Source organism: Centropristis striata, chromosome 4 (assembly GCF_030273125.1).
Source record: "Centropristis striata isolate RG_2023a ecotype Rhode Island chromosome 4, C.striata_1.0, whole genome shotgun sequence".
Lineage (NCBI taxonomy): Eukaryota > Metazoa > Chordata > Actinopteri > Perciformes > Serranidae > Centropristis > Centropristis striata.
Window position 1 is genome coordinate 24,524,981 of NC_081520.1, and position 27,963 is coordinate 24,552,943.

Here is a 27,963-nt window from a genome sequence, read left to right on the forward strand (position 1 = left end):
TCCAGTAAAAAAAGAAAACAAAATCTTTATTATTTTGTCTAGAAGAACAGGCTGTTTTGGAAGGAGGTGTGGGGAAGAGTATTGAAGTAAAAGCAGCCGAGGAGTAGGGCGGAGTCAAACAGACCAGAGGTTGGGGCTAAAACCTGGATTTCTGTAGTTACGCCAGTGCTCCCATTGGGTCCCAGGCAGGAAGTACAATGGGCTCCTGTTGCATCACTTCCAGGACTTCGGGGGGGAGGAACTTCTTGTCTACCACCACTTCGTACACATATTCAGAGAACCAGTCGTCCGTCATAATCAGGTAACCTACAGAGACAGGCAGGAGTGACAACAACATCAGCTGTTTAAGTCAGATGGATTTTTTCAAGCAAACAACTGGGATTACAGAGAAACAAAACTTCAACAAAAAATCAATCATAATCAAGGCAAGCTGTTCGGATCACAATCTGGTGGTTCTATCATCTAAATATGCTTCATGTGGGGTGATGGTAACCTTATATAACCAGTCTAAAGTGACACATGTGATAGCAAATCAGACCTGTACTTGGCACAAATAATTCCACATACATAAACAGGAATTAATCAACCAGTAACTGTGTAGTGTATACAGTCATGGAAAAAATTATTAGACCACCCTTGTTTTCTCCTTGCTTTCTTGTTTATTTAATGCCAGGTACAACTAAAAGGTAAATTTGTTTGGACAAATATAATGACGACAAAAATAGCTTATAAGAGTTTAATTTAAGAGCTGATATCTAGCCATTTTCCATGGTTTTCTTGATAATAATTTTGGGATTGATAAAAAACTATATGACCTATCGAAACATGGATTAATACACCAATACACAAGACTTGTGTCTACTGTTTAAAGTTTAAATGGAGTCTCTAGGTGAAATTATGCCGGAGAAGTAGATTATCAATTATTGTTCTTTTTCGCTCAATTTTTTCTGGCCGTCCCATTCACTTCAATGCAAAATTTTGGGCAGTTTTTCGCGACTTTTGTTGCAAAAAATTTGTATTCCGTATAGAAAAGTGAAAGAACTCCGAGTTGCAGGACTAATAGCGGGACGAAACTGTGTCCGGAAGAGGAAGAAGAAGGAAAAAAAAATCCACAGTGTAACAATAGTGCTCAGTGCCCCATGGCTATATACCAGGGTTTTGACGGATCTGTTGATGAAATTAATTGTGTTAAAAATAGTGTCTCACTGGCTGGTGAAAAATCTTTTTTTTTTTTTTTACAACCTATAAAAGTGGAAAAATCATCTGTAAAGTACAAAAAAAAAAAGGGAAAAATATCTTCCAAAAACAAAATCCAGTAAGTCTGTATTCAACATTTCTAATTCCATGTTCTGATTGTTGACTGAAATGTAAAGCTTTGGGGGAAAAATGTGATTTAGCCACAGGAGACTTTAGTAGTGGTCTAATAGCTGGTCAGTTGGCTGACTCGCAGCACCGTATCCTCAATCAATGATCATTAGCCCTAATGGGGTGACACAGAGGCATCCTCCAAGGTTTCACAGGCCAGGCCTGCTCTTAGAGTCCCTCTCCTCAACTCTACTGGGGCCAGATGCACAAACGATGCATATGCACAAAAATCTTGCATACGCCTTTTCCATACACATACATTTGTATCTGTAAAAGAACATGTGCACCGTTTCATACAATGCTTTTAAAAGTGGTGCTTCTCCAAAAGATTCCCTCGCTCAGATTCTGTGTTGTTTTCCCACCAAAAGAGAGTAGTGAGCCTTTAAACATCTCTTTACTAAAATAGCAGGATTCAAGTAAGTTCAGAGAAAGCCTTAATCAGGACACATTCTTTTAGAGAGAAATGCTCAATTCAAGAAACCCACCATGTCACTAATTAAGCCGATTATCATTACTCCTCTTTCACTGAAAGGGAGGAGTACTGAATGCTGCTCATAACGGTTCAACAGAATGGTCAAACAATATCTGTCTATGCACGCACATTTTAATTGCTGTTAAGTGCTCTTTATCACCAAACTCTATTGTTTCAACAGGCAGAAGGGTGGAGTACCCTCATGGTTCACACTACTCCGCCCTGCAGTGCAGTACGTGTTCAACATTTCTGCTATCACCTCTGCACGCCCACCCTGATAAAACCAAAACAATGTCTGTCTGTCTCTCTCTCCCTCAATGTCTCAATGTGTGTGTGTGTGTGTGTGTGTGTGTGTGTGTGTGTGTGCGCGCAGTCAGACGAGGTCAGCGTATCCGAATTCAGGGTGGTTACGAAAGCCGACCTTGAACTTTCACTGACAGAAGACATGTTAGTATAACCCACTCTCTTTTTGGAAGAAGATGTAGCCCCATGCTGAAATGATTAATTAAAAATGAAAGACGTCTGTGTGTTTGTCTTCTGCTTAGATAACAAAGTCTAAAAGTTATGCGAAACCACAGCAGCACAGATTTGGTACTGAACTAACACATACGGAAAGCTGAATGAGAACTGGCAACCAGATCTTAGAGAGATTTCAAATAACTTGAAGTTATTTTGTTCTTCTTTCTCCCCTCGTCATGTGTTCGGAGTTGAACAAACGAGAGCATCCCTCCTACTGTCAAGTTGACTTATCGAAGACGTCAGGCTAAACCGCAAGAACGTGCCACAGTTCAAAACAATGTATCGGGGTTGGCATGTCTGGGTGTGTGTTGTGTATGTGTGTTCTTCCAAGTACGCAAATCTTAGATGGCTCATTGCCTGGTTCTCACTGTGATATCCGTGTGTGTGTTGATGTGAGCTTCCTGGAACCCGCGTGTTGGGTGGCATGGTGGTGTGTGTGTGTGTGTGTGTGTGTGTGTGTGTGTGTGGATGTTGGGTGTCCTTATTTGTTTTTAGGGATAGGCTGACTGTCCTGTCTCAGAACAGATGGATGTACTGTAAGCCAGAAGAGTGTGAAGCAGCCATCTTGCTTTCCAACTTGAGCAGCGATCTACAGCACTGTCGCTGGACAAAGTGACCATGTTTTGTGAAAAATGGTGATATACACTACCGGTCAAAAGTTTTAGATCACCCCAATTTTTCCAGTTTTTTGAAATTCAAGCAGTTCAAGTCAAATGAACAGCTTGAAAGGGTACAAAGGTAAGTGGTGAACTGCCAGAGGTAAATAAAAAAAGGTAAGGTTAACCAAAACTGAAAGATAATGTACATTTCAGAATTTTACAAGTAGGCCTTTTTCAGGGAACAAGAAATGGGTTAACAACTTAACTCTATGGAGTCTTGGGCTATTTTGTCAATTTTTGAATTCCTTTCATGTCTTTGTAAGTCATTTTGTGTCTTTTTTTGGTCATTTTGTGTCTTTTTTTAGTCCTTTAGTCCAACATAAAATGTGATTTTGAATCTTTTTTTTTTACTTTCAAAACACTATCATGCTCAATAAAGAATTTTAAATGTTGCAAATGTGCATTAATTTCAGAGTACACTGAGACATTAAACTGCATAATTTTCAATTAAATTCTGGAAAAGTTGGTGTTCTAAAACTTTTGACCAGTAGTGTATACATATATATTTATTAAAACACCTTTTCCATACTCTCTAATTAAACAACTGAATGATGAACAAAAACACTAAAGGCCTTTGCACATCAAGTCTGTTTTTTTTTTTTTAGAAACTGTTGCAAGTTTGAGAATAAATTTTACTTCACTTTGCCACAACAAAAATTTTCTCCATTGTCCCAGTTTTCGTAATAGGTTTGATTTTCTGTGGGGTTCTTTGCATTACCGTACATGTAACAGCAACAACATCGCTGTGTGTGAGTTGCTCTAGACATGGTGGACACACAAGTTGGTTAGAACGACACTACATTGTCTCCAGCAGCCTTGATCCTTTAAATTTTTCAAGACTATGTAAATAAAGTAGTTGCAAAGAAATAACTAGAAAATTTCCTCTGGGGCAATTTTGAAAGGGCCAAGGGGGCTACTGCCGGTGTGTGTACACTATGATGAGATTCTTCAGAGATTTCAAACTATGCCCTTTAACCTCAAAATGTGTGTGTGTGTGTGTGTGTGTGTGTAATTAAAATAGCATAAAGTTACTGTGTGTGTGTGTGTGTGTGTGTGTGTGTGTGTGTGTGTGTGTGCGTGTGCGTGTGTGTGCGTGCGTGCGCGTGTGTTTGAAGCATGTGTATGCATGTGTGAGGAGTGTGCGTGTTTCGCGCATGTGTGGAACTGTAATCACATCAAAGATCAAAGGCAATCAGATCAAAGCAATCAACAGAATTAACTGACACCACCTGTTAATGAAAGAGTGACAGCAGCCAGAGGTGGACTGGAATTTCTGGCCTCGAACAGAAAGCATTTTTGGCAAAACCATAATACCTATCATTGATCTGACTTCACTTTGAGCGTCCTGAGGTCTTCCTGAACGTCTACATGTGATTTTTTTTTAAGAAAAATTAAAAAATAGCTTTGTTACAGCGATCTAAAAAAACTGTTCAATCTTCCTTTTTTTCGAAATCTTCCTGCGTTTTTAATATGGGAGCCAATGAGGCTGTTGGTGCGTGTTGGTGGATCATCTCTGCGTCTTACGCCCAAACTATAACTCTGACAGCTTTACCAGAGGATTGTGAGTGAGAAGACAAATTTTCCTACATTTCTATGTATAAATTATTTCTGTAGAGTGGAATTTGCGGCCTGGAGCGCAGTTTTAAGTTTTAAGTGCTGTAGGGACCAGTGCTCGGTGCGATTGCCCCGAGGCCCTAATTACACTTGAAAATAGACCTTCACAAACTGAACAGCTAAAATTGCAAAATAGACCTGGAAATAATCTAGATAGTTCTGCTCGTTTATCAGCAGGTGAAACGGTCTTTCCTCTTGACAATTTCTCAGGATTTAAAAAACAAAGTTTTACTTTCATGGAGTAAGATGATGCTTGACAACTCACTTTTGTCTTGTATTGCACATTTGCAACAAACAGATTCATCAGATTCTGTCTAATGATTTTTTTGAGAAGATGATGGATGGAGTTGCTCTGTCAGGCTGTGTTCAGGCACAGTGGCGCTTTTTTGAGCTAAATGCTAACATAAACATACTAACATGATCATATTCGTAATGATAACATGCTTCGTTAATATGAGTCATTAAGATATATCATCATTAGTGCTGCCCCATCCAATAGTTGTTGGGAAATTTTAATCTGTGGACTGACCAACTGACGGCCATTGGTATCCCTTGAGCCAAAGGCTCAAGTTTAATGTAGATATAAGGACACAAGAACATACAAGTCAATCAAAGGTCAAAAGAAGTGGTTTTCGGATTGTGGTCATCCCTTCTTGTTTGATGTTTCCACATGAAAAAGAAAGCTGGACACTTATGTGATTTAGACTTGGAATAGACGTTGGCTGGGTCTATGATGAGAGCATGAGATGCATTTGTGAAATAATTTTGACACTTAAGGAAATACACATGAGGAAATAAAAAGAGAGCTAGCACAATAGAATAGATGGGGAACAGTCCACCCGCAGAGTTGTGGTTAAACCACAGAAAAGGCATTTTGCATTTCATGTGAAATTAAATGGGTCCTTTAAATGAGGTGAGCGGGACAGATATTTAACTGTGGTTTGGCTGCCTGCAAGACAATGGCAATGGATCAGAAGCACACTGAAAAGTTAATGAAGCTTCTCATACCAAGAATCTGTTATGACCGCTACCAAGGAAATCCTTCCATCCACATTAACATCATCTTCTTGTATTTACTTTACAATGGAATTATGTTTGTAGAAAATCATAGCTTCTCTCTCGCTACGTCAAACTCGTTCTGAGCTCAAACAAAACTCGTGACAAATGTTAAAGAGTCTTCTTCAGGGCTAATGCCCCATCAAATTGAAAAACCTCAGAGCGTGTTGCCAAACATTTGTCTGAAACAGTGTAAAAGTATGAGCTGTGGAGTGAGCAGAGCCATAACAGCGGCTGTGTGAGGGCTTAAAAATGGAGGAAACGGAAAGTTAAACCTCTCATGAGAGATTTATTCTGGGTTCAGAAGAATATGAAAAGGCTTGAAGGAAGATGTTAGGCCTTTACAAGCCTTATGATCACACTTCACTTTCTCCCTCTGCTCCACGGCTATAACCACTCTTACAATTTCTTCTCTGTCATCTTTCCAAAATCATCTTCTTGCCTTTGTTTTTCCTTGTTTCTAAAAAGGCTCTGCTCGTCGCTTCCATTTCTGTTTCAGCTCTCTCCTTTCCCCTGCATGCTTTCCTCTCCTTTTCCTCCACTTGTTACACTTTTTCCCCCCTCAGCTTTTGTCAAACAAACAAAGCCCTCGGATTCCCATGTGAACTCCACTTCTCGAACTTTTGTTCTCAAAAACTTTATTAATTTGGCTGCGGACAAGCTGGGGGCCCTGCCTATCTGCTGCTGTTTATGGAATAAGATACGCGTGAAATACATTTGATTTGACTGAGGGGTTTTCACATGTTTTCCCAACAGTCACTACGGTTTGTGGGTTCAAGCAAATATTGTGAGTATGTGTGCGTCTCTCTCTGTGTATACGCTGCACTGTACGTGTGTGTTGCCAGACGATGCATGACTGACCTGAAATACTCTCCTATAATTTGCAGTGGAATGTGGAGCCCAGAGATGGAGAAGGGAGGCAGAGCGGGTCAGAGGAAGAAACAGAGATGAAAGGATAGAGGCAATAACAACAGTAGACAGTAATGTCTGGGGCAGTGATGTGGACTACCTGCTGTGTTGTGGGGCCTGATGCATAAAGACAAACTGACCTTAGTAACTTAATGACAACATCTTCTCCAGATACATCAAAGTGACCTTTTGGTAGCCAGCCCAAGAGTGTCTTAGTTTGTTAATTTTGAATTTGTGGTTTTAACAACCCCAGCTCCGTTAGCGGACCACTAGAACATCTGGTTCAAAAGTTCACAGGGTCATTTAACAACAACAAGTCTTATGTCAGAGTGGTATCATGGACCCTGTTTACACTTGGTTTTACAATGCATGCGATTGGATCAAAAGTGGACAACGCTAGACACCAAACTGCATAGTGATGCGATCACTCAAACCACTTGCCAAGGAGGTCTGGTACAAGGATGTCGTTGTCATCATCATCATAACCCGTAGCCAAGTGGCCGTAGGTGCACTTTGATGTTTTTTTACCAGTTTGTGTTCCATTTTGATCGATCTTCTGCAGTTTTGTTGCATTATACTGTGTCATGTTTCAATTCCATCCTACAAGGTGATGGAATTTGCTTTTAACCCGGGCCACGACCGATCAGGTATGTGGTTGTCTGGCATAATCATCATAAGTGTTTCAATAGACAAAATAATCTGGTGTCGTCCAGCTTCTCTCAGGATGTGGATGGCCATTGACTCTTTATGAGCTCATCCGCACTTTGACAGGTTTTTTTTTTTTTTTGTCCTGCTGGGTGTCCACCCACACGCCTCATCAAGTTAAACCAGATGGGGTTGACGGTTCAGTCGCAGATAACTCGACAAGCTATGCAAGGTAAAGACGCTTAGTTCCTTGAGGTGTTAATCCACCCGCATATCCACAAGGATGTAACAGGAAATTATGTCGTCAGTGCAGGACTTGACAGTGGTTTTGGTGATAGTATGGATGGAGAAGGAGAATGTGTTGGATTCTGCAGAGAGCTATATCCCATAATTTAATAATTAATTGCCATATCAACAGCAGTTCATTTGGAGTTTTTTTTTTGGATGCCAAACAACAACATGCTGTTCTGCCACTTTTCCTGGGGGTACTCAAGGCGTTCGAACCTGATCAGATGCCCTAACAACCTCAACTGGCTCCCTTCGATGCAAAGCAAATAAGGATTTAATACAAGAGAATTTCAGTGACATAATCAATTTACTGATGCTGGCTTGCCAGCTTTAGTTCACCAACTAGTCCTGTAAGTAGTCACTATGTCACCAAGCCAAAATAAGCCCATTAAACCAAATATTTTGCAAAGACATTTGAAGGAATTTGGCTGTGCTACTTTCTGACCTTAAGGATTATCTCATTCTGTAACTACGTTTATGCAACTTGACCCAGAGGCACTGAGCTCAAAGAACACAATAAGGGCCGCTGTGTCTGTGTGTGAGCCTGTGAGTCTTTATGAAACAGGACACGGCCAATTACAAGTTCATAAAGCAGCAACACTGGGGAACCTCTCAGTCTAATCCTGTTCTTAATTCAATAGACACAAACAGGAAGACGATGATTTATCACGAGACACCGCTTTGTGAGAAAGAGAGATGCTGTATGATTTTGGGACCAGATACAGGTGAAACTAACTGCTGTCGCAGAGAAGTAGCGGGATGAAAATATCAAACAATCAGGTTCAAAAACATTCTGCTGGTAATTCCTTATAGGTTCAATCTAAAGGAAAGAAAAACACCCTCCAGAACTGAATGTACGAATCATTAAATGTGTTCTTACCTTTGTTCCCACGGTCATCTCCCCAGGAGTTTTCCACCCTCCACTTCTCATAGCCTTCTTTCCCATCCTGAAACAGAGAAAGAGAGTAGACGATGGGGAAGATAAGAGCGAGAAGCCGAGACTCGAGGAAAGAAAGTGTCCTAACAGCTGGGGTTACTTACAAGGGGGGAAATTGACATCACTACGAAAAACTGCAGCCGATTAAAGCGGCGTAAACACTGCAGCGAGGCTTTGATGCAATAAACCCTGGGAACCTCTAAATGTGTATATTCCTTCGGGTCTGCTTGTATACGTACTGAATGTTTACATGAGTTTACTGAACAGTCACCCACCTGTGCTGTATGTTCATATGAGCGTACCTTGTCTGTGACAGCAGTGAGGATCATAGCGTGGGTCATGAGAGAGTCTCCATATATCAGTCGCTCTGCTTTAGAGAGGTTCTTCACTGAAACTCCAAACACGAGCTCGTGATTGAACCTACAAACAAACACATGCACACAAATCACATTACACATCCTCTGGTTAAAAAAAACTCAAACTCTGGCCACGATTTCATCTTCATACTGAAGAGAAAAGGTTAAGTTTTGATAGCTTTATGGGTAATTATCCATATTAAATTCCAATAATCCCAAATATATACATGTTTTTTTATTTGTAGGAACAGAGGAAGACATGGGATGACCATAAAAACCCAGAAGCAAAACCCTCATAAGTCAGGGATTTAACAGAAAGCTTTCGATTTCATTCTTTTCTTGAGCATGACTGTAGAAATGAGGCTCCATCAAGCCCCAGCCTCATTCTAATTATAATCTACAGGCACAGAAAATATCTGTCTGTAAGATGAGCTTCAGCAGAGACGGTACCAGACATTCGGCACCACGCTGGTTTGGTTCAGTGAGCAAATTTAACCCTGGCGCCAGCGGCTCAGACACAGATTCTGCTGCACCTGAAGGGCAGAGACTAAAGTGAAGTGGAGAGACTGACACCTCATGTAGGCTGATGAAACCTGCTCTTGTCATTGGACCCTGTAGTCATGGCACAGACTGGACTGTGAAACAACAGTACCAGATAGAAGTGTGCCAATTCACTGGTAAATTGATTTTAGGATTGTTATTTCACAGTTAGGTAAATGTTGGGCTGGCTGCTGTTCAGTTTTCAAGAGTAGTAAAGTTCAGACATAGACTATTAACAAAGTGGATGTAGCTTAGAGTCTGAGATTTATATATTGCAACACCTCTTTCTTGATTGACAGCTTGCAATCGTAGCAAGGCATACCCATCTTTATCCTCTATTTTAGCCTATAGGGACCATAATACACACAATAAATCACAGTATTCAGGAAGATTTAAAACTAGTGCTTGAGACCATAAAGTCATTAGGAAAATGTTCTCATGGAGTCATCCTCTGCAGGCCAGTAGAAAGAATGCAAGTTTAAGGTTCGCTTTTAAACTTTTCAGACCCGGAGACTACATACTTTTTTTAAATACAGTATTCAGTATAGTGATAGTGGCGAAAAACAAACCTGCAACTACTTGCCCAGAAAACACAGCTCTGCTATAAAGTATGAAATCTAAACTGCATTCATATCCCTACATTTGACAAATGCCATGCTTTCAATATCTGAGAGAAACATGGTGTGGGCTTGATTCAGTTATTGCATTGCAAAGAACATCTACATGATGTACTCACACATTCATGTCATTAATGCCCAGCTTGCCGTGGAAATGTTTTCCAACGTCGCAACCAAACCACACCGCCTAAGAAAAAAAACAGCAGCAATTTTGAGATTTATGACAACACCAAAAAGTGTACAAGTGTGTGCACAGCTACGCCTGTTTGGTCCAACCTACCTCTCCGTCCTTGATGGACTCAGCCGCAGCCTTTTTAAGCAGCTGGATGGCCTGGTTGTTGTACAGAGTGCTGCGGCCACCAACCATGTTACCTAGAAACTCAACACTGTACAGCTTCCCGTATGGGTTCTGGGGTCGAGGGTCGTTCACAAGGCAGACCTGAGGATAGAGGGTCACCATAGGAAGTCAGACACAGTACATCTTCCCTTAGGGAGACAGAAACTGCTAAAGTTCTACATGGTAGCAAAATTACATGACCAATCTGTTTGCTTAATGAGTCACATACTTTATCCTGAATGTTGTATAGAGGTTTGACGTGCTCCCTGTAGAACTCCTGGGGGGTGAGGGGTCCCATGCGATGGAAGTTCTTGTCCTTGTCTCTATACTCCCAACAGATGGTCTCAGGAGGGCTGCCTAGACAAACACTGGCCACCCGGAACACCTGCAAAGCACACACAGATTAGATTGGATTAACATTCACAGAAAGAAAATAACTCAACATTAACAAGTGGACATTAAGTATCTCTATTTTAACTGAGCCAGAGACAGATTGTTTTTACTCCTGCAGAGGTGCATGAGTTCAGTTCAATTTAATTTAATCCACTTTATCTATCCCAATTTGTAGAGGCACATAGAGTACAGTACAGTAGTACATAACAGACCATAGGAAAAATTACAACAAACAACAAAAAAATGTAGAAAACGCAGGGTGAGCAGAGGGACAGGGATGTTTGGGAGTTGAGAAGGTGAACAGCCTTGAGGACAGCAAAGCCAACGTCCTAAAGGGAGCTGAACCACTAGGAGTCAAACAGAACAGGGACAGTATTGTACTTGCTTGCCCATGGGAACATTGTTGGAGAGGTTTGTACATCAAATTTAATCAGAGTTTATTGGTGCAGCACTTTTTAAAACTAGCATTTAGAGTGGCTTAAAGCAATAAAATACACAATAACTTTTGAATAATCAAGTCAAGTCAGTTTATTTATATAGCACAGTATAATAACTTGCGGTTTACAAAAGTAATGAGGCCAGCCTAAGAAAAAAAAAGAGGATTCAACTTTTTTTAAAAGGGATAATTTCAATTTACTTTATTCTTAATAAAAAGTTAAGAAAACAAATCAAGCTTAAAATTAAAGAAGAAATAAAAGGAAGCCTTTCAATAAAGATAAGTCTCCACAAGTGATTTAAAAGAAGATGATGTAGGAAGAGTTTGTGAGGTAGTTTGTTGCACAGCCGGGGACTTGAACACCCTGTCCCCTTTAGTCTGTAAGGGCTTTTATAATAGATATAGATATAACTTTATTGTCTGTTCTACACTAAAAAAAAGAAATTGTCTTCATTAAAAATTTTAACACTTACAAACACATTCCCACAAAACAACAGATAAAAAACAGTGCAGCCTCTTTTGTGCTGTTTTACGACAGTTATTGCGGAGGGGATGAATGATTTCTTGTAAACGTTTTTCCGGGCCAATGTAATAAGTAAAATGTGAAAATTAAAGCAAAAAGCAAATGGGTAACCGGTAGGGTTGCACATCTCTCTGTGATAAACCATTCAATTCGCATCTAGATACACAGGTTACGATACAAAAACGATATACTTTTATCACAAACCGATTCAATTTGATACAGAGTAAGAACGATACAATTTGTTTTGATTCTACAGTTAATATTTGTTGTAGATATTTTATAGTGTGTCACTCACAAGTTTTATATTTTATTCATCTTCTGATTCGCCATGGAGTTAAAAAATCTGTTTTATTGTGGGTCTGAACAACAAAAAGACCACAAACATCTCTCTATATTTATAATAATGTAAAGAAAAATCGTTCTTGAAGCTTTTTTTCCTTTCATGATCTGTTATTTACAACATTCAGATTTATTATGGATACCATTAAAGTGAAAAAAAAAAAAAAAAGTAGAGAGTCTGAAAAATAATAATTTAAAAAATATATATAATATAAAGGCATTCCCGTGCACCTGAGCAGGACACAGTTCACAGTATAAATACAGAATGTAGGTTGTTATTCATGTGCAGGTGTTTGTTAAACAGAGAAAACACTTATTATTATTAGTGCTGTTAAAGCCAACTGACAGCTGATCCAGCTGTGATCCACTGCCGCCGTCATTGGAAATGGACGTCACTTCACATGACGCTTCAAAGGATGACTTCTCATGTCTCTAAAAACGTTTTGCAAGCGACACAAGTGAACGGCACAAATGAGGGAAGCGGGGATGCAAAATAAGAGACTTGGGAGAGGCCGGATCTCTCACTTGTTAGCCGAATATCCGGTCGAATCAGTTTATCGTTCACAACCCACAACCCTAGTAACCATTGTAAGGTTAACAAAAATCAAGAAAAGAGTGCTCAATTTTTAATACAGTCCCACTGCATTTTTGGCACAATTTGGAGTCTATAAAAAGAATTTCCTATTTTTAGCCCATTTAACCCATTCGACGCCTAAAACTTCCTGTAAAACCTCTAGGCGATTTTAAAATAAGCCCCTAAAACCTGAAGTTTTTCTGGAAATTCAACAGAAGTTTCAACGCTTCTACTAAATAATAGATTTTTCAGCCTCTGTAGCAGATAGAAATGACATTCAAAAAGTATTTGAGAGCTTATACAAATACTACAAAACGACGTATCCGCTTTCCAGGCTTCAATGGGTTAAAGCCTGTTCCAATAGTCGAACTGTGAGGGAATTCAGCATGAATGATGAGTGTCATTACAACTCAGCATTCATTCTATGCTTGCAATATTCCTCAGATGGTAGTAGCATTTCTAATTAACCTCGTTAGTGTCTCAAAAGTGAGATTAGTGTCAAAGAGCACAAGAAGGTTTTCTGACACTTGGTTTATATTAATTGATAAGGGACCTCGACTGAACTGGACAATATGATGCAGATTGCTCGGACCAATGATAAGGATCTCAGTTTAATTTCAGACCATTTGCTGACATTAATTTTTTAATATCTGCTAGACAATTTTCAGCTCAGATTATTTCATGTGCACTCATCTAACCCCTCCAACCCCATGTCATGTATACACTCATCCATCAGTGTCTGGGACTCTCAACTTTCCCTACATTTCCCCTCTTTTTGCTCTCTACTGTTGTCTTCCCTTCCCTCCATCTTATTTCACATCTCTCCGTTTCCCCATTTGCACCCCCCACCCCCATCCACCCACCCCCCCACTCCATGTGTGTCTTCCTGCGGCGCTGAAGTTCAGACTGAGTTCCTGTGGGCTAAATTGGGTTGTTTGGACTGGGCAGTCTGTCAATCTGGCCCTTCTAGCCTCTGATATAGTTATCTCAGGAATTTGCCCCTTTTGCTTTTCACCTCTCCCATCCTTCGCTCTATTCTCCCAGGACCCAGCAAATGCTTTTCCTAACAAATACGATTAAAACGGGGCTGAGAAATTAGGATGTGGCACAGTCCATTGTTGCTTGTAGATAACAGTGTGTATTATGGCGAGTATTGTTCCAGTTTGTGCGGATAAGTGGTGATACATCACGCTCCCACTACTTCCGCAATGGGTGTGACAGAGGACACATTTCCAATGGATTTTAACACGTTATTTTTATTGACTTCTAGTGCTGATATCGAGGCAAATTAAACTTCTGTCACGCTGAATATAGAGCTGACGGGGTGATTATTTTTGGCTCAGCCTGGAGAAATATAGCAGCCGTGGCAGCAGTTTCCCCATACTCAGTCAACACATATTAAATGCTCCTACATGAAGATGACATTCCTGCTCTCTGGTTAGTCGACTCTGAGCCCACTGTGCCCACTGTTCTTACCTAAAACACCCGGGCATGTTCTCACACAAAGACAAACATGCAAAAATGCATGAAATCAGGCCTGGCTTACACAAACAAACAATCCCCCTCGTCATCACAGAAAAGTCGAAGTACAGACGCACACAAAAATACACACATGCGCAGAGTCAACAAAGTCATCTGTTCAACTCATCTTGTTTAGACTGCCCTGTGGGCAAGACAGCATGCCAAGGTGTCCATCCTACAAGTCTAGTCTGTGTTTGCCCAGATGCCCTCGACATCTTGACCCCCGCACTTTTCTCTTCATTCCTGCTTTATGCCTCTTTCTTCTAATAATAACTCTGTGTTCCCTGGTAACTTTAAACCTTTCCACTCCACATTTTTACAATTTGTCTTTCAGATGCCCTGAGACATACTGTAAGCGTCTCCCTCGATGCTAGTTCAGCCTTGCGCCGACTCATCCTGCCCCAGGAAGGTAAATAAAGTAGGTGTGAGGGTAAGGCTGCTCTGAAAGACAGAACTCAGTCAGACAATAAACAGCCACAGTGACATTCGAGCAGGATCAATATTGAAACACCTGCCTCCTTAATGACAGATATGCATGAGTGACTGAGAAAGAGAAAATGGTGAGAGGGAAACGGCAGAGAGACACTAAAATAATAAAGAGTAACTTAACTAGGAGTGCCTCACCATCACACACTTGAGATTTCAGAACTGGATTTATTGCTGGTAGTGTTCTCCAGATGTAATATCTATAACTTATCAACTTAGCTTCTAAATACCCCTCAAGCTGAAAGTGGTTCTCTCACTTTCTATTTTTTTTTTTGATTGCACCATTCATTTTAGGCAGATTTTGTTAAATAGAATAAAAAAGAATCAGCAGATTTCCAACAATCCTTGAACAAATCACATGTGATAAAGCCCAAAAATGTACTTTTGCTTTCCTCAGCACAACTGGGAAGCCAAAAAAAAACTTGACAAAAAACTTGGTGAAACTTTAACAGAACTGCAGGCCGTTTACACAGAGCAGAGAGGAAAGGACAAGAGAGGTTGGAAGCAGAGATTGTAAATAAATAAATAGTTCAGCATGTGGGCACTTGGAAAAAGTGCTAAGGCAAAGAGTATGAAAACAGTAAGGAATGTTTAGAAATGTGTGTTTCTATAGTTTATATATTTTTTGGGGGGTAAATTTGTAAAAATGTAAAATAAACGATCAAAGAAATTTGACTTGCAATTCTTCAAAGGATTTATAGCATAACTGCATTATACTGCACAAAAGATATTTGAGTTACCCCTTCTTCAACCCATGAGTGTGCTATTTTACTTTTTTATATTGCAATTTGACTGGACCAAAATAACACAAAAAAAACCCCACTATGTAACTGCTTGGGGTTAAGAGGGTAAAACGGGTTGAAATGACTGTTGTAATGTCCAAAGTTTTAATTCAGATGCAGCAGATCCTTTCAGAAAGCACTGGGCGTGTTAAAACGGCAGTTAATGATGAATACTGATCACACTTTCAGTCAGCAAATGTATCAGAGTTGCATTTTCAACACAGAATTTACTAATTATTTGAGCACTAGCCCTCAGGGTACACGTCAAGTTCTTCATTATGGCGTTTCTCATAAACTCGCCTTACGTTTGAACTGTAACTTCAAAAGACCATCTCATTCATAACTTAATATTCTAAACAAAACATTTAAACTGTTTGACGAACCAGCTGTTATAAGGAAGTTTTTCTCCAACTCCTCGTGCTCCAGCAAAAGGTCCACCTCAGGTCAGTCTGTGACATATCGAGTTTGCGTGTCCTGCTGTAAACAATAAGCTCACTGACTGCACGCTATTGGGGCTAACCGCAGATAATGTTTGATAGCATCTGCGCTCCAGTGTTGACTGGCTGGCACCACTCTCCTCTGCATGTTTATTTGTTTTACACGACCCAAACAAACAAATCACCTGAAGTTCGGAGTGTGCCTAACACATACAGTAAGCAGAGCAAACCAATGGGAACAAACCACGATATATTTGGATATACTGTTAACCTTGAGCAAGGCACTCCAGACTTCAGACTTTCCTCTCTCACCTTGACCATCTGTGTGGTCTACAGACTAGGGTTGCAAAATTCAAGGAAACTTTCATGGGAATTAATGGGAATAAATCAGGAATTTACCAAATTGAAGGTTGGCCTTTAACAGGGAATTTGGGAGATTTCATGCAAGTACACTTGAATATCTATGGTATTCATAAATCACATGCACATAGCACACTGCTTACTGCAGGGCTACTGAGTGATCATACAGTTTGTTTAATTACCCCCACTTTCCCATTCCCATAAATTCCCATGGAAAGTTTCCCATTTGGACTATTTCCGAAATCCCCCAGCTGAACTTCCCATTGAAAGTTTCTGGAAGTTTACTGGACATTTTCCACCCCTTTGCGACCATACTACAGACAGAGTAAAACAATGCTTACTGTACTTTCATTCTATGCAGGATGTTAAGTTTGTAGCCACACTGTAAAAACCATCTCAAGCTCTTTGCTCACACACTTTGCTTGTGACAAAATATGTTGCTATAAATTTAGCTCAACTTGTAACCAACTCATCTAACACCTAAATTACTATATTTTCACAGGGAAAGTGTGGCAATAAAGGCATTTTAAAATCAGATGCACCTGCTAAGATCTGGTCTTGGGTGGTGGGGGGCTGGAGCCATCCCAGCAGACTTTGGGTGAGAGGCGGGGTACACACTGGACGGGTGTCCAAGCTATCGCAGGGATGACACATAGAGACACCTCGTTCACACCTAATTTAGGGGAAAACCAATTTAACCCAAACTGCATGTCTTTGACTTGGGGAGAACCCAGAGAGAACCCATGCTGACAAGCAAACTCCAGCCACAATTCAATTTAATGTGAAAATTATGAAGCCAAATAACTTTTACCTTAATAAGGATCTGAAACTGGCCCGAAACCATTTAATGCCAAATTTAAGGCAACACATGCGCCTCATTGCTTCTCCGAGGTAAATTTATAACAATTGTCTAGAAGCTGGACTTGTGAGTGTAAGCAAATGACACCATGCAAACAGTTTGGATAAAAATGAGCGAGGTTTTGATTAAACTTCCATGTTTTGTAAACATGCAACACATGTGGTCAATGTTAAATTCTAACAATGGTGCAAAGACATTCAAGAAATGTGAGCGGACATCTATGGACTGGCAAAGCTATTGTTGCAGCTCCTAACAATGACAAATCCGCAAGAACCCACCCACATCGAACAACAAATCAGCTGAGGCGATAGCCAGCAGCACAGAGCTGCGGCAAGAAAGTTCCGCTGTGATTTGACAGCCGTCTCGTAAATTAGACTTGTCTTAAGAATCACTCTCCGCCAAGACCAGAGCCGCACATGCTGTTTCTGATTCCATGACGCAATGGAGCATGGAAGGGCTGCAGTTGTGGCGTGAGGGATACCATCTGTGTGTGTACTGCTAACTGTACCTGATGTTCAGTTACCAGTGAATGTCCCTTTATGTGTGTGTGTTGCCTACTTGTCTATGCAATTGAGAGTAGAGGAGCAGGGACACACACCAGATACAGCATGAAAGAGAAAGACAGGCTTTGAAACTTAAACTAATCCTCAGTGCTTCAATAATGCAGCGTATGGATACTGTCATCTTAACAGCCTATAAAGACAAATGGTGCATGAGATTAGCCTCCATCTTAGTGTAGGCGCAGCTTAAAATGGGTTAAGCTGTTTTTGTAGGGGTTTAACATAAATGTGATGTGCAATGTGCCAGACCAGTGTTAGCAAAAAGAAGACATTCTTGACACGCAAAAGGATCTATTTAAATCAAGCACACCCTGGGTACAGTAAGTGGAAGCAGAGACGTTGACCCCGGTTGCCTGTCATGGGAGTGTGTGTGGGGCTGGTGTGATGAAGACCAGTGCCACAATCACAGCCGGCACGTAAGGAGGGTTGGACAGCATCACCTACACACACACCAAAGTAGGACTGACACGGCACTCTGAGCCTGAGAAACACATGTGCGCACGTAGATGCAAAATCATGTAGAGGAAACACTAGTTTCCCACTTTTAAGAGTCCAAGAAAACCCACTATGTAAACCTAAAGACACACACTGGAAGATGTGTGCCCTTGACATACCTGTGAGATTACTAAGTTTGTAAATCTAATATATCATATGCAGGATAATGTACAGCAAGTGGGTCACTAAGAAAGTTGTGAAATACGGAAAAGCTGACAAACATATTGTGCATATTGAGCTGACATTTTTTAAAATGATGATTAGTAGCTTTAAAATATCGAGTATAACCTCATCTCTGACATCAGAATGGATCTGTGTTTGAAAATGCAAAATAAAACGTGCCCTACGACAAATTGACAACTGTAAATTTCTACTCGAGTCATTAGAGAATCAAAAGCACGGAAATGTCACGAAAAACCCTTAACTTGTGTTTATTTGATTCACGAGTTGAATAATTGGTACTTGAAAAATAAATGTAAAAATGGGATAACTGGTTTGGATGCAAGATTACATTTTTTGTGGGTGTCCAATCATAAATGATGATTTTCTGAATGATCCTGGTTGAATGTACTTGCGACAATATCCTTGAACATTTTGGCTCGCTTTATGTCAGCCGTTCTTCTGACATGACCGAATCCTCCATCACCAGCAGCCGTGACAGAGTGGTGTTTTGTAAAACAAACCACTTCCAGGTGGACAAACAAACACGCCGACAACCCTCCGCCCCCCAACCCTGACGTGCAGTGGAGTGGGAGCAGTCTTTACAGTTGCACAACATATGTTCGTGTGTGTGCGAGTGTGTGTGTGTGTGTGTGTGTGTGTGTGGTCATGGCTAGGCATCCGAAGAGGCGCAGTGAGATACAAGCGACTGTTTAAACAAGCATCCAGCCAGCAGCACAATGCCACCAAACAGCTGACAACAAAGGCTGCATAACCAGCCCCCTGTTATGTGTGCAATCGTCTCAATGGGAGGCTGATTGACTAACTGGTCACTCATATACATACACACAGGAAGCGCAAGCCTCTTATGCATACACACTGACACAGTGTCAAAGCCACAAAAACACACAATGACTGCATTATACCGCACGCATACAGGGATATAATAGCACGTGTTACGTCTGTTACGTTACACGTTTGTTTACATGCGCATGTTCACCTTTTATTTATGCTTAGGAGGTGAATTTGTGTTCACTGTCCAGTGACAGATGCTCTGTGACAGACTGTTCCATAAACAAGATAGTTATCTCCAACTCTGAGGCATGTGGAGCAGCGTGCAGGTGATCATTTTGTTTAATTTTTACTATATAATCCAAATTCACAATCAATTTACAAATTCTTGTGTGCATTTTAACTGTATGAAATGATATTGTGAGTAGTGTTAAATAATATCCAATAATAATGATAAATTCCGACACATTTAGAACTTGACAGGTGTTGATGAAGGGGATCTTGAGTTCATCTGATAGGGGTGTGGGGCCAATTTTTAATTAAAGGTTACATTAAATTCTGCAGAACATCAAATCATACTACACTGCAGACACGGTTTTTTGAAAATTTGTTTGTGGGGGAAGTGGACTTTAATTTTTCAGGCTTTTGAGGCAAGACAGTAATTGCACCTGCAGTGAATGGGAACAAATGTTTGGTTCTATTGCACCTATTTATAAGAATCCTTTCAGTCTGTACTGCAAGAGTCAGTTCAAATGAAAGTTAAAAATTCTTAATTATAAAAAGAACTGCTTTAGTCTACCCTCTTATTTGGATGGTGTACTGATGACAGTTACCCATCAGATGTCAGAATTGAACAAAGCAATATGTCGCTATTGATGCATCTCTTAAAATGTAGTTACAGTTTTAATCCAAACCTTGAGCCTATCACCCTGCATAATCTCAAGATTAACTCCAACACTGATTACATGCAGGCTTCTGTGAGGTATCACTTCAAACTGGCTAGATGTTGTTGCTCTTTGTTAACTTTTATTTGACAGCCCCCTCTTCTGGTAAAAACGGAGCATTGATAAAGTTAAAGAAGGTGGTGTGCAATTTTTCAATCCATATTTCTTCTTCTACTGCAATGCAATAAAACATCTTGGTCATGAATTAATAAAGTTTATAATGTTTGTAAATTCAATTATACATTTATAACTAAAGTGAAATCTTTGATAGTGTCAACAAAATCTGAGCATTATAGGCATCGTAAAATTAGACTTCATCTGCATGTTTTGTTTTCTTTATGCTTTTTTCCTCTATCAACATATCTCGTAACTTTCTAAACTAATATGTGATGTTGGAACAGGTAAGGAGAGAATCTGTGTCGCTGTTGTCATAATATTAATACCCGAGTCACCCAGTTCTTCATCAATATGTATATAAGCATGCTGTATGCAGCTGTAGGGTCTGTGTTTGTTCATCAGCGACATTCAGTTCTGCTAAATCTGCCCTGTTAGTTCATGTTTCTCTTTGGAAAGAGATACCTCCTGAGCAGGGACTATTGTTGGTGTCTGAAACTATTCTGGAGGAACTAAATTTAGTGAGACAAACGCGGGTTATGTTACAGAGTTCCTCAAAAAGGTTCTCAGTTTCCTGGGAAAGTTCAGCCCAATTCCAATCTGGGCCTTACACCCTCGAGTGAAACTGTGTGTGGAGTCACACTTACGGCTGAATGAAGCGCCCTTCATTAAAGTGTACATTATGAATGCAGAGGCAAGCTTTGATACAAACTCTCTCATCAAGTAATACACACCACTATATATACGTAGGGTCTCTGCTGGTTCCAACAAGTCAAATTTAAGACTTTAAGAGCATAATGAATACAATTTAAGACCCATTTTACATCCATACTGGCAAAAAAGTACAAAAGACATGAAGGAAAATCAGAGGCCCTCTATTGTGAACTAATATTTGTTTAGAACTTTAAATTCTTACTGTTTAATTCTAATTGTTTAAATTCTGACCGGGCTGCACAGGTACTTGGTTCCGTTTCAAGTTATGTTATAGGGTCCTCAAAAATCTAAACATTTAGAAGCGAGACTGAAGCATTTGTTTTCAATAAAAGTAACGTTAATACATTTTAAGACCTTTCAAAATCATATTTAAGACATTTTATGAGATTTTAAGAGAATTTCAGACATTTTAAAGGTCTTAAATTCAAATTATTGGACTTTCGATGTTTTAAGACTTTTAAGACCCCGCGGATACCCTGTATATACTACATAAGTAATAGTGTGGGCAACACAGTAAATAGAGATTAGAAAAAAAATACAAATACATGTATATATGTACAATGTAACTGTTTCACATGAAAGAGCTAAGCAATATATTAGGGAATGTGCAAAGGTTCATGGTTAACAGATAAGCTATAAGCTATAACTTTACAAACAAATTAACTTCTAGAGTAAAGAAGAATAGATTTGATCCTAAATTAAATGTAACCTCCACTTCTGTCACATGTGTACAAAAATAGTCCATCAAATGTTGGTTTGATGTAACGCAACTTATTTCTTATCCTTTGGAAATCATCACATGGAACGAACATGTGTGTTGTTTGTGATGTGCACAAAGAGGTGCTTCACCTGAGAGTAGTGCTGTTTGTAAGCCTGTATCCATGTAGACTGACTGATGTAGACTGGAGGGTTTATTAGCCGCTTCCACTCCCTACTAATTGGTTTCGATTTGCACTTAATGTGGCGGACCCTGCAGACAAACTGCCTTCCTGTGATGGACAGACTCTTCATAATATATTCTACAGGAAACAGTTTGTGTGTGCTCTTTCAGTCTCACCTCCTCAATCATGGTGTCCATAGCATCAGATAGTTCAGCTTTAGTAGCATCACTGGCCACCATGTTCCTCAGTCTTAGGCAGTATTCTCTCAGCTATAATACACAGTGAGACAAAGACAACAGTCAGCAGAGCCTCAGCAATTACGTGACTCACTGGTATGTTAGTTTGGGCCAAAGGAAATTTGTAAACACACCTTATGATTAAGGATGTCATTCATTCTGCGTGAGGCCTCTGAGCTGTGTGACTCTGGAAAGCATTTCTTTGGAATAACGCCATACTTCTCTGAAGACAGCACAGCAGAAAACACATTTTAATACTGCATACTTAATCTGGTCAAAAACCTCTTAGACTACTGAGAAAAAGCACAGTTTATTTTTATTTATTTTTTTCAAATAGCTTTGCAATTGCACTAATTACACAGCATAGTTAATCATTCAGAATTAAATTCTTAATAGTTAATGTGATTTGTATCATGATGAGAACTAACCAATGAGGTTGACCAGCATGTCCCACTGTCCACCATCATTAGTTGGATTGGAGAGCAAGAACTGGACCAGGCGTCCGTCCACCGGCTCCTTCCTCTGTGCCGTCTCCACACAGGCCTGGAGGAAGTAGTAGCAACGCTCAACCTGTAGAAGAGAACACACACAACAGAGAAACGTGGTGACGAAACAGAGAATCTGTGAGGTGCTGTACAATTTTAAAAAGTAGTGACATTACGATATTAAATTCTGAAGTGTAGCTTTGAGATACACCTAAAATGAGGACTTCAGACTTGACCAAGTTTAGACTTCATCCTGTAAAGAGTTCACTTGACTTCAAACATTCAAGAATCAGGGTTTTAAAAGTTTTTTTGAAACAGAAAATAAATAGTGTCAGGCAGGCCTTGCGTGACCTTTGATTATTACACCTAGACTATGTAAAAAATAAAAAATAAAAAAAACAACAGCTTCGAAATGAAAACTTTGTGTCATTATAATGGTCAGCATTCAGAGGCCTGAATGACTTGCTCATAGAAAGATTACTTGACACTTGCTCGCAGACTAAACTCCCACACTTGTGAAAAAGAAGTTAAAAAAACTGCCATAAAAATAGTAATGCTATTTCCCAATTTCACTGACTTAAATCTGTCCTCATGTGCTCATTTTCAGAATATTCACCCTTTAAATGTCAGCTTGTTTACATGTTTTTCATACTAAATGCAGGGGGAATTCTCTCTCAGTCCAATGATTAGCAACAACATTGGTTTGAATGCATTACATTACACACTGCATTGCGCCTTAATACAGCAGCAATAACAAGAAAACAGGAAAATAGCATGTACTTGCCCCATAGGGAAAACATGACAAATGTCTCAATCTAAGAGTTTGAAGCCAGGTCTTTAGATTAAAAGCCTGATTCAGCAGAATACATACATTGTATTATGATGAGATGACTGTGGGATCAAAATGTGTGGTTTAAATGGGTTTCAATGGGAACATTGTGTCCTTAAGAGTCTGAGTGTATTTTTGATATGCAGTTTATTATTAACTTAGCTTCAGTTGAACCTAAAATTATGCCATATACATTAACACAGCTGGGGGGAAAATGGTGTGGCACATGGGTTTACACTGACATTACATATTGATGTAATGTAATAACCTACTGGCTGAGTGGGGGGTAGGATATTCTTAGAGCTCTACATTTACTGTTTCCTTGTTTGGAACTTATACCACAGTCAGTGTTAATCCCTACAGTTGGCACTTGTTCCATATAAAGGTATATTCATGGTGAACAACCAACTGTTTAAACACGTGGGAGAAAAAGGCACAAGGTCATAAAGAGAAAAAGACAGAGATAAAAACATTTAGCGAGGGGTCACTGTGACGTCAGACCTGGAAGAGCACTGACCACAACACACAAAAGGGGGTTTTAGTTGGACAATAACCGTAGAGTAGTAGAATGCTGCATAATAGTACTGCCCCAATGCACATGCGCACACAACACATGGTGTCCTGACTGCAAAACAACAAAAACATCAAACGCAAATAACTCAAAAGGCAAAAATGGAAAATTAAAACACATGAAGAAAAACCCACATTATGATAAAAATTACCATCCATGTACACATACACTGACGATTCACAAATGTTCACTACAATAGCGAATACACAAATAAATTTAAAAAAAGACTATTCAAATATTCTACAGTGGAAAGAGATCAAGTAGAGTACACAGTGCATCTCTCAGCTCATGAAGAGTGAGAAGCCACACTGCGGAAGAGAGAACAGATGTGTGGTTCTATGTCTTACCTTGTCCCAGAAAAAGAGATAGGACTGACTAAACTCAAACTCCTCTATGTTAAACTTCTTCATGAAAGGAAGTCGCATGACGTTGAGGCACGAGAAGATCCAACATCTCCCTGGTGATAAAGAGACAGAAGTATGCAGGTCATTGAGGGCAGTACAGTAGTACGATACAGTGCTACAGTAGTAGTAAGAGTTCCTAGAGCTAAGTCTGATTTGGTGGTTTTCTAATTTTGTAAGAGCTAACAAATGCATGTGGAAGTCCTCCAAAGCTTACCAGATTGACGTAGGAGTTGGATGGAGCTATCTGGACACAGTTTCATGTCTCAGTTGGTATATTTCATACCACGCTGAACTAGATTAAAACTTACGGCTGTCTGAGAGGATCAATTTATTTTCATCAGTTTACAAAACATGCAGCATGGCATGGAGTTTCTTCAGGATGCTCAAAGTGCATCAGTCTCTAGACTCGGAGACATTTAATCTATTTTTGAGACTAGACTAACTTTTGCAGCCATCACAGCATCCACTAACACGTCATGAGTAGCTCAAGCTGACCAGAGTCCACATAGCAAAACAAGATTTCAGCCAGAAAGCAGCAGATTTAAACACATCTTGTAGTGCCAGATTTAAGTGTGAGCTGCAGAGGATAATGAAAACTGGGGGAAAAAACTAATGCTATAAGTGAGAAATTTATATTCCAGTTGGCAACTGATTTGAATAATCAATGCAAGGGAGCATCCAACTTTATGCAAAACCAGTACACAAAATTGCACAATATATCAACAGTCAATGTAGTGCATGCATGTCCATCATGCCTTCATCATGACTTCAGTCGAGAAATAATAATAAATAAATAAAAACAACATATGTACAATTTTACAAAAGCTTTTCAGATGTCTATGTTTCATTAAAATGCAGACTTGCTAGGGCACAGGCATGTGAAAATCTCTATATTGCTATATTACATAATGTCCTACCTGAGTTTTTCTGGTTGGTGATGGGCTTGCCCTCTGTAGGGATAGAGTGCTGAAAGATGTGCACAGTATCCTGGACCGTCTGCCGGTGCAGACAAACCTCCAACGGGTCGATGCAGGTGGACACATTCTGGGCCAACAGGTAGCGTGGCTCGGCCCGCAGCCGCTTAAGGAAGGTAGCTACCTTCTCCTGACTCAGACCTGGAGGAGCAAGACGGGGAGGTACAGAAGGAAGAATGAAGAGAAAAATAAAAGACAGAAAGATGGAATGAAATAATTAATGATAACATAAGGAAGTCTAAAAAGTCAAGCACAGATAATGTTAACATGTAACAGGAAGACTGACAGTAAGACAGACGGTTGTAACTACGAAGAGGAATGTCCTACCGTCCCAATTCCCATGACTCATCTGTGCACTTTAGGCATACATACTTCCCTGTTAAGATCTGATTTATGAGCACTCACACACTCAGATGTCAAAACAATGCCTGGAAAATAGCAGATCAATAGTTGTAAACTAACAGCACATCATTTATTGAATACCAAAGCTGCCTGGTGCATCCCTTTTTCCGACATTTGTACAAAGATTATTGTGGAGAATAGTCTAAGGTGGATATTGAGCACAATTATGAGGAGGGTTCTGATACAGAATTGGCAGAGGGCGAAAACACAGGGCAAAGCCAAACAAGGAAGTAATCAAGAATACTTTGGTAGTGCTATAAGTGGCCCGAGGGAGTTGAGGCGGGGGATCAGAGCTTGCTGCCTGGTATCACTCATCTGGCTTCGTCTGTGAGAGGCACACACTGGAAAGCTTGCCTCGTCCCGCTGGACAGGGGAAGGAAGGTGCACGCATACTTTGACAGAACAAACTGCTACTGATGTGTGGTCTGTAATTCCATGAAATAATAGTGCAGAGCAATTAAACATCGAGAGGGACATTGCCTAGTCATGCATGCTGCCTAGAGTTCGACCCCTCTCTCTCAGCTGCATTCTGTTATTTTCCATTGACACAAATGCACTGACCACCGCAGATTAGAACAGTGTCAAACTTCATTAACTGTCACAGCAATGTTATCAGGAAAAAGGCAGAACCAAGCCTACGGCAGAGAATATTTCGGGTGGAGGCCTGCATGGGGTCCCGTACATAACACTGTTTTGCTTGTGGCGCAATGGTAGAATTTTTTGACACTGATGAGTAGAGATAGATAACAAAGGGGAAATAGTAAGATATACATCTTCAAACTGTAACAGAGTATTAGCCCACTGCTTGAAACTGACAGCAGAGACACAACATAAGAACCCTTAACTAAAGTGTGAGTTAGTGAGTTAGGTTGTTCTGACTGTTATTCAACAAGTGGAGGCATGAATGCTGAGGACATACATCACAGTGCTTTTCTATGGAGAGGGGCCAAGCAAAGGCAACCAGGGTGACTTGCAAATTTACACATCAGTGGTTATACAACTGGGTTTATATTAGCTAATCAATTACTTATGCCCAACTGCAGTTGGCATGAAGCCTAACAGTGGAGGCTCAGCGGACATCCAAAGTAGCACACAAAATCACAGTTCAATTATCAGTATATAGTACAACACTATTAAATAATAACATTTATTTTAACTTACAAATTGGAAGACAAAACGCTCTATAGAAGACAACAGCTAGTTAGTCAAGTCTTTAAAATGGTCACATGACCAAAGCCAAAACTTCTGGTTACCTAACAAGTGTAATGAAACGTGACGTTAACATGTGAAATCGAAACAATCCAACTCAATGGACTTGGCTGGCTAAAGGTTAACTTACAGCATTGGACATTTTGTTCATAATTAATTGTTAGAATATATTTGAAATGCTGTATTGTAGGTGAAACTGTTCTTCTTCTCACAAACTAAAATGAATCACCGCCACTTTAAATACTTTGACAGCTTCTGGTATTTCCAGCTCCATTCTTGACTAGCTAGCTACACGAGCTAACATCCCCGGCTCTTGAAGCTGACACCACTTTTTAACCAGCAAGTTAAGGTGTGTTAGCTGCCCGTGTCTCCAGCTTGGATGTCTGTCCCTTGCTGACGGTGTATCGGCATGTACTGACAAACCTAGATAAGTAAAGGACGGCCACGGCTCGCTAGCAGGCTGGCATGCTACCGCAGTGAATGCTAACTTAGCCAGTTAGCTCCTCAGCTGTCATAGCTGTCAGATACAGACTGAGCTCAGCCCGCCGGCGACACCAGCCACCGGCACAAAAACAGGGGGAAGTGGCTCTCAACTTACCAGTTTCCATATTTCCGTGGAGCTTAGGGAGCGTTGTGTGTTTTCCTGAAAAGTCACCGGCTCTTTGTTTATCTCATCCACCGACAGTCATCAGTGTGATTACAGGGTGCGCTCGGTTATGACTCGCGGCCGGTCCTGACGTGGCGGATGGGCGGAGTCCGCCGGGTGGACAAGTGACAAAGAGCAAATACCTACATTTATTGATCTAATCCTTAATATTCATACTCATTTAACTTAATTTTATTTAATATTCAGTGTACAAGTCCAACACAACATTTGTTCTTTGTTTTTTGTTTTTTTAAATTAAGATTAATTTTAAAACCCACTTTTATTTACTGTTTTTTACTCAGCATGAGACTCACTCTGTTTTAGTTGTTTTTATGTTCTCTGTTTTTATTGTTGGTCTGTCCTGCCATGTACAGCACTTTGTATCATCTATGGCTGTTTTAAAGGGCTCTATAAATGAAGTTGATTTGATTTGATTTCACAAAAAATATGAGCGTTTTTCTGTAACAAAAAGTAATATAACCTCACAACAGAAAGAAAAAACATGTATATTTGTTATTTCCTGA

At 40.0% G+C, this 27,963-nt stretch overlaps 1 protein-coding gene across 1 annotated transcript; it reads right to left on the minus strand.

The window, feature by feature from the left end:
- Positions 1-27,516, minus strand: blmh (bleomycin hydrolase). Its single transcript, XM_059332072.1, has 12 exons — positions 27,392-27,516; positions 25,126-25,323; positions 24,152-24,261; positions 22,348-22,489; positions 22,054-22,142; positions 21,860-21,952; positions 10,544-10,699; positions 10,258-10,416; positions 10,097-10,164; positions 8,767-8,884; positions 8,408-8,474; positions 1-306 (listed from the first exon to the last, which is right to left on the minus strand). The coding sequence occupies exons 1-12, from the start codon at positions 27,399-27,401 to the stop codon at positions 158-160; spliced, it is 1,359 nt and encodes a 452-aa protein (XP_059188055.1). The 5' UTR covers positions 27,402-27,516; the 3' UTR covers positions 1-157.
- Positions 27,517-27,963: the final 447 nt, after the last annotated feature.

Bases quoted from the DNA above. Each gene is read 5' to 3' on its own strand.
- blmh (XM_059332072.1), bottom strand. The intron at 24,262-25,125 runs GTAGGACATTAT...CTTTATCACCAG, and splicing joins CACCAACCAGAAAAACTCAG to GGAGATGTTGGATCTTCTCG. The intron at 21,953-22,053 runs GTGTGTTTACAA...TGTGTATTATAG, and splicing joins ATGACATCCTTAATCATAAG to CTGAGAGAATACTGCCTAAG.